General features: G+C 46.9%; 4 protein-coding genes across 4 annotated transcripts; 3 read left to right on the forward strand and 1 right to left on the reverse strand.

Annotated features, from left to right (window-relative positions):
- Nucleotides 1-516: 516 nt before the first annotated feature.
- On the forward strand, nt 517-1259 carry BJ212DRAFT_1262399 (PWI domain-containing protein; the record flags this gene model as incomplete). Its single annotated transcript, XM_041330261.1, has 3 exons — nt 517-636; nt 673-804; nt 861-1259. Coding segments are annotated over 3 exons (651 nt in total), but the record flags the coding sequence as incomplete, so codon positions are not given.
- A 2266-nt stretch (nt 1260-3525) lies between these two features.
- Nucleotides 3526-4634, reverse strand: BJ212DRAFT_1261911 (uncharacterized protein; the record flags this gene model as incomplete). Its single annotated transcript, XM_041330224.1, has 3 exons — nt 3526-3691; nt 3746-3978; nt 4035-4634. 3 exons carry the CDS (start codon nt 4632-4634, stop codon nt 3526-3528), a joined length of 999 nt encoding a protein of 332 aa, XP_041197456.1.
- Nucleotides 4635-6176: 1542 nt separating this feature from the next.
- BJ212DRAFT_1217517 (uncharacterized protein) lies at nt 6177-7208 on the forward strand (the record flags this gene model as incomplete). Its single annotated transcript, XM_041329325.1, has 3 exons — nt 6177-6298; nt 6345-6943; nt 6991-7208. Coding segments are annotated over 3 exons (939 nt in total), but the record flags the coding sequence as incomplete, so codon positions are not given.
- A 2253-nt stretch (nt 7209-9461) lies between these two features.
- Nucleotides 9462-11317, forward strand: BJ212DRAFT_1323979 (uncharacterized protein; the record flags this gene model as incomplete). Its single annotated transcript, XM_041334510.1, has 5 exons — nt 9462-9581; nt 9637-10339; nt 10391-10461; nt 10488-10532; nt 10580-11317. The coding sequence occupies 5 exons, from the start codon at nt 9462-9464 to the stop codon at nt 11186-11188; spliced, it is 1548 nt and encodes a 515-aa protein (XP_041197458.1). The 3' UTR covers nt 11189-11317.
- Nucleotides 11318-16228: the final 4911 nt, after the last annotated feature.

Raw genomic sequence — 16228 nt, forward strand, 5'->3', positions numbered from 1 at the left:
TGGGAATCTAGAATTTTAGACCGTTGGTCTGTTTTCGAATTGCGTTATTGATGTCTGGTTTTCTAGCATCACTAGAATTCAACTGCAGAGGATCGGGACTCTACCAAATCGCTAGGACGTACTACTAGGTCATGCAAAATGCAAATCAGCCTAGCAATGCAAATTCTCAAACAACAGATCCGACCTCTTATTTGGCTACTGCATAAAAACCGAGTGCCATTCTTATATATTCGAGAGTAATTGCCACAAGAGTGATCATCTCAAGCAAGGTTGACTATTTACAAGCAGTACTTGATGGTGAACGTTTCAACTTGAGTCGGAGGTTGCTTCTAGATAGCTGACTCAAACTTGGGTACGTGGGAGGTTCTTTCCAAACTCGTACAAACATTCAATATTCACTCCTCGACGCTCCCAAGTTAATTATCAACCAAGCTCTGGTCAAGTCATGGCCGACGCAGGTAAGTTTCCTTTCACTGAGTGCTTCCACCAAGATCCTGCTCACCGCCTTGAATCACAGGATTCTTCAAAGGCACTTCTGCAGACCAGGACCGTCGCTTCTCTGACAAAGAGTTGAAGTTGTTGAAGTCTATGAAATTTCCACCAGAGTTTGATAAAAAGGTGGGCCACCCAAGTCTGGTGCTCTAAATTTAATTCATGTATCTCGTTCCTCAGGTGGACCTCAAAAAAGTAAATCTCAATGTCATACGCCCATGGATCGCCAAAAAAGTCACAGAACTCGTTGGTTTTGAAGATGAAGTGGTCGTCGAGTATGCCATGGGTCTCCTCGACGACCCAAATCACACCGTAAGCTTTTTAGTACATGTCCAAGACTTTTCCGTGTCAATTGTATTCTCCTCTAGACTCCAGACCCAAAGAAAATGCAAATAAACCTGACAGGTTTCCTCACGGCATCGACGCCCTCGTTCATGACTGCTCTCTGGTCTCTACTGCTCGAGGCTCAAGAGCATCCCGCAGGCGTTCCACAGACGTTTGTGGAGGAGAAGAAAGAGGAAATGCGCAAAGCCCGCGAGGGTGACGTGCGTGCCATAGGTGAGAGAGACAGGAGGGTCCGTCTCGATGAGATAAGAGACCAGGAAAGAGGTGAACGTGCAGGCCGCGGACGCGGAAGAGGCAGGGGCAGAGGGAGAGGTGGATTTGAAGGCGGTGGCCGAGGTAGAGATAACGGTTGGGGTGGACGTGGTAGCGGTGTAAGTCCACTCCATGCTTCTTTTGGATCCTCTAAGGCTTATAAGGTATAGCGTCCTGGCCGCAGAATTTCTCGCAGTCCACCACCCCATCGCAGACGCTCCCCGTCTCCAAGCTCTCCATTTGACGCAAGGAGTTCCCGATCCCCGCCTCCTTCCCTCAGGCGTTCGCGTTCTCCGAGGCGTTCCAGATCCCGCAGTCCTGTGTACCGCCGAAGCTCCCCTCCGCCCCGTAGATCCCGGACGCGCTCGCCTACCCTTCGTCGTCGTCGCTCCTTGACTCCTTCTCCTCGCCGCCGCAGACGTTCGCCATCGGTTGACTCTCGATCTCTGTCGCCTCCACCACCAAGGAGACGGAGACGGTCTCCCAGTTACTCGCGCTCACCTCCACGGAGATTCGGGCGAGAGAGAAATAGCAGAAGTCCTCCGCCTCAGCGTCGTAAGCTATCGCGTTCGCCCTCTCCCGTTTCGAGCCAGTCACGGTCTGCGCTGAGATACGCCCGTCGCAGGAGTCCGAGTCCTCGTAGGCGGGGTAGCGTCTCTCGCTCGCCTGTCAGACGACGGATTACCCACGATGAAGCCGGTGATGGCGGAAAGGGAAAGCGTCCTGCGAGGCGTAGTCCTTCACCCTCGCGTATGGATGTTGATAGAATGAGAATCGGTGACGAGCCCCTTCCGCAAAATGCCAGGGGCGAGCTGAAAATTAAGGGTCAAGCCAGGCGAAATAAGTGGGATAATGCAGACAGGGATGGTGTATGCTTACCTTCTTGATTACTCGTGCTCAGCCAACGTTGATGATAACTTTTAGGATGGAGGATTAGAGCAGCATGATCTAGAAAAGCGAGAGAAAGAACTGAAGGAGCGAGCATTGAGAAATAAGGTTGTCAGGACTCGTAAAGGGAGCAGCGGTGCTGGCGGTTCAGGCTAGAAGAACCCATTCGCTGTCCTGGCCCAACGTCGCATTGCAGGCAAGTACCATATCGTATCGTTTTATATCTGTTGTGTTCGACTTTCAATGCACTCAATTCGTTATGCATCTAGTGTTCTGTGTTCATTGTGCGCCCCATCTTATTCGTATTCTCCGTTAAATATATTTTGCTCCCAGTGTGAAGTCCGCCCTCTTTCTCTAAGCTTTGCTGTGTATCCCTTCTAACTTTTTCTTTTTGAGCGCAGAGCGTGTTGGATGTCTCCCGCAGTTTGACTGAGTTGGTTGTACTTGCGTATCTCGATGGCTGTCCCGAACTTGTCTCTGCGCACCCTCGGTCCGTGATCTTGAGCGCTAGTACGGGAAAGAATCCAAAACATTCTATCGGGTAATCGCCGTTTCAAAGACAAATTTTCCAGACGGTATTGTTTTGCTGTCCGTCTAGCATACCATCAAAAGAAATGTTGATATTTCAGTCTCTTTCAGTGGCTGCCTCGATTGACCTACCCATGAAGGGCATGCGTGCAGATTCATGTCCTTCACGATCATGGACCATGATGAGCCACGACACCCTTTGCTAAGGCCCTGGGTTTTCAATTGATGTCTCTTCGCATTCATTTCACTTTGAGGAGCGAACGACATTCACGACGCTCCCACTTGCTGGTGTGCTGTAAATGTTGATAACGCCATCTCTAAATGCCAACGCCACAATGATGTCATTGGAGCCACAATTTGGGGATGCGTTACTGGAAACAACAAATCCACTGAAACCAGTTTTACAGCTGTTTGCAAAAAGGTTGACAGTAGCGACATTTGAGAAAGAACAAAACAAATAAATAATAGCCACATACATAGGGTCAAATAACACACGCATATACTTGCAAACGCTTGACGCAATGTATGCCTCCCGTTTCGCGCCAGAGCTTGAGGATCCGCCAGAACGTGCATTCCGAATCTCCAACGCAAGCAAGAGTGTCTTCGAGTGCAAGGTGTTGATGCTTGTGAAGATTAATTGCGGCTAGTCGTGACTGATTTTCCGATACATGATGGTCAATTTGTGATGTATGTATGTGGCTATTAATCTATTATTTATTTGTTTTGTTCTTTTCTCAAAATGTCGCTCCTGTCAACCTTTTTGCAAACAGCTGTAACTAATCCTTCTTTGACTTCTCGTTGCGAGGCGTGCCCTACGCGAGTCTTTGACTGGTCAGTAGTTCAATCAGGGGGGCAGCAATGGTTCGATTACATCGAGCACGTCGAGATACGAATATGTACACTAATCAAAACGGTAACAATATTAACAATACAGTGTAGGGACAAACAGATAAGGGGGCTATGCTACAGACAAGATGCAAGATGTCAGATAAACGTGGGGAGCAAGCAATATACTAAAATCTACCAGTGACCGACTTCCACTTCGGCTTTATCAAAACCAATTTCAAGCCAGCGCTCAGGAGTCTCTTTACAAAGATCCTGGAAGCCCACTCTGTTGTACAACTTCTGAGCGCTGTTTTTTTTGGCACCAACATATAGCACAACTTGCTCGTGCGTCTTCAACAACCTGGTTGAGTAGAAGTTAGCATCATAGTACAATCTCGTAGTCGATAGTTCGTACTCTCTGCAGACACGGCGAACCAACCTTTCGGCACGTCCTTTACGCTGCCACTTCTCTGGTGTGTAGACCTTCGTGATGGCAGCAACAGTGTCTGACTGCCGCGTGGCAGCGACGATGCTCGCGATATCAGTTTCTCCACCTCCATCTTTGATCTCGTATACCCAGACTTGCCCGTTTTCAATCAAGAGCCCAGCCTCTTCAGAAGCCTGTTTGGAGGAGAGAGTGAATGGAAACTACAGATTTTCATCGATGAATGCCCGCTTAAAAGGGAGTGATACAGTAGACATACCGAAGTCTTGGCAAATTCTTCGCACAAAGTAGAGATCTTGCCGGCATCCTGTGGCACGGCAAGGCGCAGCTCGATGTCCTCATCCGCTGCTTGAGAGCCGTCGCGGACCAACGTCTCGGGAGTACACATCAAAAAAAATGCATCATAGTATGGTTCATCCATGCACTTGATCTCTGCGATTTTCTCCCATGCGCTAGCGAAAGCTTTGGCGACTGGTTCAACAGAAAAGACAGAAAAGACCCTCTGCCTCCTAAAGTCAACGTCGTTCAGGAGCGCCTCGCAGAACGCCTCCATGGGACCTTGGAGGAGTTCGGGGGTCAATTTAACGGGGGCTACGGGAACAATGAAAAGAGGGTATTTGCCCAATGGTCCCTCTGTGCAGGATAGTATAAATCTGATGTTAGAAATTGTAGGCTCCGAGTAGACCAGCCAAAACTGCTCGGAATCGGGCAGGAATTCTTGGCAACTGGAAACTTTTTCAGCGTGCGGAAGGATCACATTTGCGCGAGCGGCATTGTTCCTGTCCCGTAGAGCGTGCCAGACATCCTCTGGGATGTTGGTGCGATTAAAGCGCCGGACAGATGAAGTTAAGCTAGGCATATCTTGTGTAAGAATTCTGAGGCTGAAGATAACTGGGTATGAAGGAGTGGATTCTCGAGCTTTATATCCATCACTGCCCCTGCCAGACTACGTTGTGAGTTTATCCTAACGTTGCGATATGCAGAAACAGCGCAGGGTAGCAAGAGGGTCAGCAAACGTGAAAACGTATTGCCGTGTAGGAGATGTAAATGGGGATATAAAATATAATAGAAACTTTGTGCAGAGAACGGAATCTCACCCATGATCATCCTGTGGTAGAAGAAAGTCCAAAGGCACTTGCCCAGTGGCCGAAGATGGCTAGACGTGTTAGCATTCAGTAGATGATAATTACCGTGGCTCCGGTTGTAAAACACGAGACAAAGCGTATTTGATGGATTGTATCCTAGAATTCCTGCCAGGGGCAGTTATGAAATACTTTGGCACGTGCCAACGCTCTCCACGTATTCCAACGTACTTACATTCATGCAAGGCAGAAATGGCGCTATGTCGAGATCAAGGGACAAACGCTAGATCGCCTAGCCTTCGTGAAAAGATCGAAGTACAATAAACCTACAGTCCGTATTATATTCGAGTACCCGTAGTCGTACCCAAAGAAAGATCGCAAGAAAGATGGGGGGAACGTCAATTGCCGTGAGCACACTTGTAGATCTCGCTACAGATAAATGCGTCTTCATCTCTTACAAGACATTGTCACGGAACGGTTTTGACATTTAGCATAGCCTGCAATGGTGCAACCTCTGATTATTGGGCCCCGCGAATCCCCAGTAGTACTGATGTGGTTGTGTAGTTAGGCTCCATTAATCATGCATGAAGTGTTCAGCATCATTCTTGAAGAGGTAAGGAGATGACAGATGCTAACTTTGAAGCTGGGCAAGATACCACCCAGAAAGTCCAGTATGTTCCAATGCGAATTATGTTGCATGGCGGTGCTAACGTGGCCGAAACAGGATAGAGGATAGCGTCCACAGGAAAGCACCAACAGTACGTTGTGAACAAGTCGCATTCCAGCGCGCCAACGCTTTTGAGCAGAACGTTTCCCGTTCTAAACTGAATCCGAATAGCCTTGAAGTTCACATGTGCATGTGGATCTCGGTCCTGTGCACCCTATGTATGGTTATTTCCAAGGCATCCCAGACTCTCCGCCTGTCTCGAATTTGATTATTTCGTGGTACGTCATCACTGATCAGTTTCACCTATGTGAAAATTAAAACCATGAAATTTCAAGGTATACGAGAATCATGGAGGCACTTACAACAGACCCCATTCATTCTGATACGTCTGAATATTTTTTCACGCAATCACGTCGTGTCCAGCATGTAGTAAGGGGCGTCTCTGTTCAACTTGAAGCCTAGCTCTGGTTCTGCCATGAGAGCGGATGATCAGTCTGCAGCAGTATATTATCATGATGTTAGTTGAACTTGGCACGAGCAAGTTGTTTGGCAATTGCCCTGTGATTCATACAGGACCAAACTTTAGCCAAACAATCATTGTACAGTCGCGTATTGCTCCACTAGCTGGGTTGATCCCTTTGGAGTGCTACCGATGTCGAATAAAGCAGCTCGGAGCCACACCCATACATCAAATCGTGCAAAGGCACGGGCAACCATAGAACGAAAAGACGTTTTTAAAAGTGTCCTTGAAAATCCATTCCGAATACAATGGTTGTTTTGATCTCCTCCAACTTACAACACGTCTAACATCTCAAGCTAGGCCCTCAATCCCATCAAACACGCAAAACTTGTTCCTCGCGACACTCGTAACCACTGTGGAAAGCGCGGTGAGGAGTGGAAGTCGAAAATCTTCCAAGGCATACGCTAGGAAAGCTCTACCTCGATCAGAAATCGCAGATTCGGTGGAGGGGACAAATTCGAGCCCGGACTCGATGGTATGTTCAAAAACCTCTGCATGTGCCGTAGATTGCACTCCTTCGCGATCTCCGGCCGTTAGTAAACTTGCTCCGTCGTCGGGTCACATGACTATCGGTATCAATCAAGTGATAAGGAGACTTGAATTGCAGTTGAAGTCTGTCCGACATTCGGTTACACTTACTACTACGTCTCATGCCAATCCAATATTCCCCGACATTTCTCCCATTGCCGCCGTCTTTGTATGCCGTGCCGATGTCAATCCCCCGATCCTATTGGATCACATTCCTCACCTTGTGGCAGGATGCAACTCCACACGCCCTGGATCTAACCCTCTAGGAGCTCAACAGCCCCTGAAATTGATCATCCTACCAAAGGGCTCAGAGACCGCACTTGCGCAGGCGCTTGGTCTGAGACGAGCGGCCGTAATAGCTGTTCATGTAAGTGTTTCAGATGCCAGGATCCTTACTTCTAATGCCCTCGATAGGAAGATGCTCCGTATTTACCAAATTTTCGCGATATGCTTCAATCTATACCTGTAATCAGCGCACCTTGGCTTGTGCCTCCAGTCCAGCCCAATTCTCCGAAATGCTTGATTCCCACTCATATCAAACAACTCCGCACCACTGCACCCAAAGACATGAAATCTGCGAAAGAACAAAGGGTAAAAGCAAGAGTTGCGGCTAAGAAGAATGGTGTTAAACCCAGGCTCAAGAAATGTCTCCTCACGACAGCAAGACCAGACGCATAAACCCGCGATACGTAACGTCACGCTTCATATGTCGGTGAGTATTTGCCTGCAAGTACCGATTTATCGCTCGTCTTATCGTGACGTAGTTCGTTGGTCATGTACACCGTCCTCTTACTGTAGCCTTGTATCAATTCTAGGTAACAGTTCTGTTGCCTTCATTGCCCACTGGCAGAAGTCAAGCAGCACATGGGTCTATGCGCTCCATTCAGTACTCGTATGGTGAATCAATCTATCCAATTACACGAAAAGGATGTCCTACTAACTCCCTCGCTAACAATGATTGCGGTGCACGCCAACGATATTGATGTTCAACTGATTTGTCCCATCTGCTTCTGGTACAGACCGAGAATGTTAATGACATGTTCGGACAGCTCTTGTTATACAACATTCAGCCCGTTGAGGGACCACCATATATTTGCCCATGAGATCTTGGTATGCGCCGTCACCGCTTCCAGGGGCAAATGACAGAACATAAGGGCCAACGGATATCCCTCGTATATCAGATCGACGCTAGAAGGAATACAGATTGTGATCCTGCTAATCCCAACAAAGTACGGAGTCATAATATCCTGCTCTGTCCCGACGGTATGAAAGGTGGCCCCGGTCACCCCGACTACATAGAACAGTGTAATAAGGATCTGGGACAATGACAGGAAAAGCGATGACCCAATGTCGCGCAATCAGGTGAAATGCTGCCTATTTGTTGGATCCGGTGTTGAGTTGGACAACGAAGGGTAAATGGACTGAACGATACAACTGCCAGTGTGTGAAGACGACACTCGGACCATTCGAGACAGGATCCACCTATGTGGGTAAAGCCGTTGACTAGCACAACGCAAACTGGTGAAAGGACGGCGATTCAGACGAATCCACCAAAATCCAAATGCCAAGCTCTCACTCACCATTCTCAAAGGACACTTGAATGAAGTATCCTGTAAGCTATGTGACTCAGAACTCGAGAGCTCTATGTAGCACTGCTAACAAGTCAGTGATGCGTTGTGTGAACTGAGCCTAACATACCGTGTTTGAAGGTTCCGGTTCTGATGCGCAAGCGCTATGGCACGCATGCTTTCGATCTCGCGAAGCTGAGCATATTGCACCGCGGGCTTGATAGAGAGGAGTGGCTGATTTGAGTTTGCCGGCTGTTAGGGATGGTGTTGAAGTACTGAAAAAGCGTGCGGACTACATGGTAAACGTTGAGCATTTATGACAGGTCGAGAAAAGAGGAACACTCACTGAGCTTGGCGGTTGAAGACATGAATGATCTCGAGAGCGTAATAACTTGCTCTAAGTTACTGGCCCATCTCTGGGTCGTCTGGACTCTGGAGTAAGTGCCTTGACTTCAGCGAAATCGCACCACGTGACCGTTCAGTTTTCCTTATACACCGATCTACCAGAGTACGACTTCCTCTTGGTCCCTGCGAGGTACGTAACCACACTTGCGAGTCCGTTAAATGGCAAGGATTTAATCTTAAGTTCTAAATATAACGCTGCAGTAACAATACTGTTCTTGTGGAACAATTACGGTTTCATTTTGCCAAAGCCACATTGTCTTTACTTACCTCATCGAATTATGATGCTCACCACCACCATCACAGAATTCCCAAATGTTACCGCCAGATACAGTTCCCGTCCCACGTCGTACCTCTCAAGCTGATTATCGCACGGGGGATCTGGAACTGGGCCGCATAGCTGTTCTCGCTGATTTGAGAAGGTATCTGCAGGTTCCATTCGATTGCCTCGTGAAATGCATTGGTGCCATACCCTCTCAGCAGGATCTGCAGCGGATACGCCACAACTTGACAGAGAGCAAGATTCTCGCCGACGACGAGAGTGGCTTGCAATGGACGGACTTTACCCCACCTGCCACATCGAAAGTGTCCCAAGAGAATGCGTTTAAGCCCCTCGGTCGCATCATCGCTGAAATTTTGGCGGAAGTCCCGAATAATGGAGTCTCGTTCCTAGCGAACCCAAATGGAACACCCCTCTCGCAGCGCAATAATACTTCCAGGCCTGATGGATACCTTGTACTTAGCAACAAAAAAAACGAGCCCAAGATCCATTGGTTCGATATTGCTGTGCCATTCGAGTTCAAGAAGGGACGGGATATTGAGTCTCTCCGAGATGTAAGTTGTTTTAGATCTTGTCGGCGTTCGCTCACAAAGCCTGCTCTAGGACGAACAGAAGATAATCTGGAGCCTTCACAATATCATGCGCGAGGATCTTCTTCGTCGGTTTGCGTTCGGTATCACAATCGAGGACACACAAATGAGATTGTGGCTCAGCAATCGTGCGTTCCTTGCGGTTACAGAACCTATCAACATCTTCGAGGTACGCAAACATATCGCGCTGGGTGTCAGGGTGCTAACAGGCATTGTACATCTAGAATATCGATAGTGTTATCTCGCTCTTTTACGCTCTTGGATCTGCGTCTGCGTCTTCTAATATGAAAGAGCTCGGATGGGACCCCACTGTCGAGCGGATCCGTGATGGGGAGGTTTTCCAATACAAGTTCACTATCGGGGACGAAGTGTTCACCACGACACGTGAACTTGCAACCTATGGCGCAGACTCTATGGTTGGGCGTGGAACTCGCGTGTACGAAGCTACAGACGCCGAGGGAAAGAAAGTTGCCGTCAAAGATTCGTGGAGAGAAGCTGGACGTCAATCAGAGGGCGAGATCCTAAAAAATATCTTGGCTTCCTGTGAGGAGAAGCTGCAACCGGATGAGTTGGCGAATGCCAAGAGGCACTTCGTTGGAGTCCGGCTCTGGCAGGATGTCGCAATCGACGATACCCGAGATGAGACGCTGGACGTGATGGCTGCAGAAGAGCATAATCATACCTGGGTGTCCATCGATCTCAATCCTATCCTCTCCAAGACACTACATTTATCTAGCAAAGGCGACGTACCCGACTCTGGTCAGCTGTCTGCCTCTTTTCCCACACAACTGGGCATTATTGCGCACAAAGAAACTGGCATCCCACGCAGAGTCCATACTCGCACTGTCTTCCATGATGTCGGAGTCGCTCTCAAGGATGTCACCTCTTTGGCCGATCATCTGACTTGCTTGTCCGGTGCACTTATGGGTGAGCAAAGCACTGTCGCTCTCCTTTCCTCAGTCGCTCATTCAATCTTAGCCTTGTATTACTTGCACAAAGCAGGCTGGGTTCATCGCGATTTCAGCGTCGGGAACGCAATTTGGGTCGGGGTGTGGGGAAGTTGGGTGACTTCGAGTACGCGAAAGAGATAGATTCAAAAACTTCTAATGATGTTCGAACGGTAAGATTTTTTGAACATGATCTGTTTCGCTGTTAACTCGTCGATAGGGAACGATGCATTTCATGGCTGTGGAAGTAGAATGCCAGGATTATCTTTTCCTCCCAATTTCCGACCCCCTCTCACCTGGTACAGACGCCCCGATCAACCCTCCGTTTCGCATGAATTTCCTGCACGACATTGAATCTGTATGGTGGGCTTTTACCTGGATCTTCTTTTATCACACGGACACAACAACGGAGAACGCCGGCCATTCCTTTGATGATCAGTGGAACCAATTCCAGTTGGCCTTCCCTGGTACGGTCGGCCACATATCACGCCGGGACTGCTTCACCAACATTAGGGGACTCCAAAGCAACTGCAAAGCTGTCCTTTCAAAGACGTGCCATAATGTTTGCTATCATATTCCTCATTTCGCAAAAGCTCTCCAAGATGGCTATCGAAAGGCGGAGGCGAATCATCCCTTGCTAGCGCTTGACAACATCCTTCTGGAAGATATGCATGGAAAAGCTGCAGAATTTCTCTATGGTGCGCAAGAACGTGCTGGGGTTATAGAACTTCATCCGCTCCCAAACGTTCTGAAGCAGAAGAGACCCAGACCGGGAGATGAGACATCCCCTCCGCCAAAATATAAAGGGAAGAAGCCTCGACGCGATTGATTTTTGTTGTTTGTACGAGAAAGAACCAGGAGATGGTAGCTTGGCGTCTCGTATACGTAGCTGTGACTTCGTGGTTACAAATAATAGGAATGTTCATAGTACTCAATTATATTTGGAGTTTCCAAGAAGGATATTCTGGAAGATGGCACAATCGTGATGATCAAAGTTTCTATTCGTAGTCCGACACCAATGCACCTCCACCGTACGACACAGTTTCCATGTCCTCAATCTCAGCAGATTCTGTCCAATGCAGACCACCACCTGTATTTTCCAAGGAACAGACCAAGCGGCCCGCGGGTGAGTTTAATTTATTTTCTATCGAGGGTATAGTCTGTTTAGCCTTTTTGCCAGCTTCTGAAAGCGTTCGTTGGTACTGGAGTCCTATTTCTGGGCAAAGCGTATGTATTCCACGAGTCTTCCCCTTTCATTCGCTGAGAATGATTCTTCAGCTCTGCCAATGGGGGTCCCTTTTTCTTGCTTATCATGATTTCTGTAGTTGCACTCGTTTCCTTATACTCGTTCCTACTCCGTGTCAAGTTCAAGTTTGTCGTCTCTGGGTCCTTCGAAGGTCAGTTCACTTTCGATTCACTTTACTGTATAGATACGCACTTAGGTTCGTCACAGCGTCACACGCCTGGCGAATCGAACCTAATTTGTGTGACGGTCACACAAATATTGAGACTGTCAAACCTAAATTGTGACATGCAGTAAAAACATAAAAAAAATAACTAGTGCAGCCAAAAGTCCTTGTACTGAGTGTTTGCAATATGTCTGCACTTACCATGGCCCTCAGCCTCAACCTCCTCAGACCCATTCACCATGGATTGTAGTGCTGCCACAGTCTGATCCAGGACCTAGGTTCAAACCTGAACCTTTGTGGACCAGACCCATGGTTTGGTCACAGGTCTGGAATTTCTCTTGGACTGAACCCCTTGGTAGGTTTGGGGTTTGGTGTGTTGTCGATAAATCCAGACTGGTTCCGAACACACCTGGACTGGTTTGAACCCATCATGTCCCTGGCCTTGACTTACGATTTTTGAAGTCGGAGCCTCATGTTTTTGGTGAGGCTTTCTATTTAAGTATCATCCTTGCCCTTTCGTTCACTGTCTTCTTTTACTTCTCCTGCATTCTAGTAGGCAAGGTGATCTCTCTCGATGACTTCAGTAATGCAGCAACTCATTCAGGCACCAGTGAGTTTGCAACAAGTCTACTATCTATCCCAATTAACTTATAATGCAATTTATTTCAGAACATACCTACAGTTGTGATTCACCATACTCACTATCTGCCATGGGTTCTCATTTTGGTGGTCCATGGTGCACAACAGTTTTAAAACTAGTTTTAAATATATTCACTTGGTACCTAGGTTTGACATTTATGCCTCCTGCTGCTATGTCCGAGTCCTCTGCACATCATGCTGATGGTTCATTGAAAGATGCCAGCGAGATAGAGTGGTACAATGATGCTGAAGATGACTCTCCAATGGTTCCTCCCCCTGCTCCCACAAACAACAGCACTCTCAATTCATTTGTCTGTCATTCTGGTTGTGCTGTCAAACACACAGAGAAGATACATGAGACTCTGGTTGCCAGCAGTACCTCAGCCAAATGGTCAGCTCCAGGACCTCCCCAAGGTGTCCCTGCACCCAAATGAGTGTTCATTGGTACCAGTAGCCAAGAGAACAATGACAATGACAATGAAGATGCACCTGCACTTGAAGATGTTACAGATGATGAGGAAGAGGATGCTGAGAATGCTGAGAAAGAGGAGGCTTACCAATGGACAAAGAAGCTTGGTGACCATGATCACAAAGACTGCAAATCTCTCAAGAAGGACAAATGCAGTGCTGACTTAACAACAGTCTTCACTTTCGAGAAAGGCCATCTTAATCCCCACACCTGGGAGCATGAAAACAGGTGGTGGTGTGAGGTGTGCAAGGCCAACAATGTTGCTCTACACCAGTGCTTCTTTAAAGGTGGTATCTCAACTCAATGCATGCACATTGCATGCAATCCCAAGTGCCACTTCCCAGTTTATCAGGACCACTGCAAACAATGTGGTCTTGTGATGCACAATCATGCAATACCTCACAACTGCAAGATGACTGATATGGCATATGTTATTTTTCTTGTTGTTTTTTTCTCCTTTCATTGACCTTTACAACCAGTCAGGCAACCTTGGATGCCTCTCTCCCTCCCAAGATTCCAGTATTTATGAAGTCTGGACTTATGGACTACATTGTTGAACTCATTGTTGCTGAGGACGAGGTGAGCGACTTTCATTCTTAATGTCATTTTAAGACACTTATACATGCAGGCCTTTCAACTTGTAGACAAGGGTCTGTTTCGTTGCCTTCTTCAGTATCTCCAGCCATCACTTTCAGACCAAGATATCCCTCACCACACAGAAACTCAGGACGAGATACTCAAACATGCAACTCTGGTGGTTGAGTGCATGAAAGAGAAGCTCAAGCATGTTAATAGCAAAATCTCAATGACATTTGACTCATGGATGTCTTTGCCTGGCCACCCTTTCCTGTCCCTTTCTGCACATTATATAGATTCCCTGGCTGACAAGCCTTGAGAATGGGAACTCAAGATTGAGCAGCTTGCATTCATGCCCATTCTTGGCAATCACAGCAGTGCAAACATTGGCAAGATTTTAATTGAGAATATCAACAAATATGGCATCCACATGAAGCTCGGGTGGTTTATGGCTGACAATGCCATTAACAATGATACTGCCATTGAGACTGTCACTAACTTTATCGACCCATCTGGTGAGAAGTGGAATCCAATTGAGCATCGTGTACAGTAAGTCTGTCTATTCAATACTTTCATTGAGATTACTGACAAGTATTTCAGTTGCATGGAGCATGCACTCCATTTAGCAGCAAAACACTTCATTGAGGAGGTGGCTCCTACACCAGCAAGTGTCTTGCACAAGAAGGTGGCTCAAGCAGAGGCAGAAGATGATGAGGATGAGGAAAGTATTGAATTTGAAGTCAGTGACACTGTTGGCAAAGCACTTGCATTCGTTGTGCAGGTAAGTTCTTAATTAATCTATCTACTATTATATACTGACTGTGCTTAGGTATGGAAGTCTCCTCAAGCTCACATCTTCCTTCAAAAGTGTTGTGCAGAGGTGAATGAGCCTCCATTGGAGCTTTTGAGATGGGTCCACAGACGTTGGGCATCTCTGTTCAATATGTTGGAGCGCATCTTTCAGTTACGCAAAGTAAGTTGTCTGCTACTGACTACATGAATATGTCACTGATTCAGACTTGATTTCAGGGAGTGAACCGGTTCATTCAGCTCGCTGATGACAGTGACGAGGTCCTGAAGTTGAAGGGGAAATCATATGCCAATTTCAGGCTTTTGGTGCAAGAATGGACAGAGTTGGACTTGATGCGTGAAGTCCTTCAGGTTCATCATTTTCCTCTATCTTTTACATCTAATTATGCTTATACACTGCACACCAAGGAACCTGCAGATCCTCAGCAGAGTTTCTTGGCAACTTGTGAGCCAACTGTATGACAAACTATTCTGGTGCTTGAATATCTTCAAGAGACATTGCAAAACATGGCTGACTTGTCAAAATTCAGCTGCTTCTTGACAGCCATTGAAGCTGGTGTCAGTAATCTCAGCAAGTGGTATGGTAAGACTGACGACATGGATGTGTATTTTATTTGCCTTGGTATGTCTTATATTTATTTTAATGCCTTCAAATGATATTGACCATTTTGGTGTAGCGCTTGACCCCAACTACAAGGTCGCATATGCCAAAGACAAATGGGCCCATTGTTTTTTTGAAATGGGGATGCAATCCCTCAAGAGAGTCATGAGTCACTCATCATCACTCACTGTCAATTGTATACTAATGTTACATAGTTTGACAGATATCATCATCACAGTACTTCCTCACAGGCTCCTGCAGAGCTGTCTGTCACTGAGCCACCTTTGCTTGCTCGCCAAGGCTCATATGGCCATAGTTGGATGCACAGCTCTGTCAAATCACATGTCGTCAATGATGCAGCCACACAAAGGCCTTGTCAAGAGCTTGAGGACTACCTAGATGCACTGCTCGAGGACGTTGACAATGTAGTGGGCTGGTGGGGAGTATGTATCATTGTTTGATTGTTGTTACTTGCATACTAATATTTTCCAGCACCATTCTATCCAGTACCCAACCATCTCTCGCATCACCAAGGATTACCTTGCTATTCAAGGTTCAGCTGTTGCATCCAAGTGTGCATTTTCAAGTGGTGGCATTACTGGCACGGCACGTTGTAGCTGTTTGCAACCAGCAACGTTTGAAGCTCTTCAGTTACTCAAAAGTGCGTACCATCAAGGCCATATCTCTGCAACTGTCCAGGCTGAATTTTCGGCTCCTTATGATAACCATGTCATTGCACACAATGAGTAAATTTGGTAGCTATTTGTACAGTACAATGTTGTTGTCATCTTCTGGTAATTGAAACAATGGTTTGGGGGTTTAAACCCATTCTGAACCTGGACTGAACTCTTGTGAATGCATTTGAAGGTGTCTGGTTTGAGGTTTGGCCATCTTGCCTGAACCTGACCACTGGTTGAGTTCAGGGTTTGCAAATATGAGGTGACGAACCCGACCGAACCAGACTTTGGCAGAACTAGTGGATTGAAGCTCCATGCCATCCACCACTTGCTCATAGCTCTCCAACTACTTGTATATAGAGAAGATATTGTGTTGCCAGGCAGAAATAAAATTAGAGACAATGTTTGTAGAGCAAGCACTTCCAGGTTGAGCATGAGGATCAGCATGTAGCACTGCACATGTATATGAAGGATATTGTCTGCCTAATGTTGGTTGTTTACCAAACAAACCTAATCACAGCATGTCACACATCACACCCCCCCTGTGAACCTTCAAACCTAATGCTCATTTGGTCACACCTAAATAGGGCTGAACCTAAGTGCATGTCTATACAGTACTATGTCTCACTCTGTGATGGAGATATCAGCAGTCACATGCTGCATTCTAATTTAAACCTTGTGCATTGTG

The sequence above is a fragment of the Suillus subaureus genome (genome assembly GCF_016647635.1).
Source record: "Suillus subaureus strain MN1 chromosome Unknown BJ212scaffold_4, whole genome shotgun sequence".
Lineage (NCBI taxonomy): Eukaryota > Fungi > Basidiomycota > Agaricomycetes > Boletales > Suillaceae > Suillus > Suillus subaureus.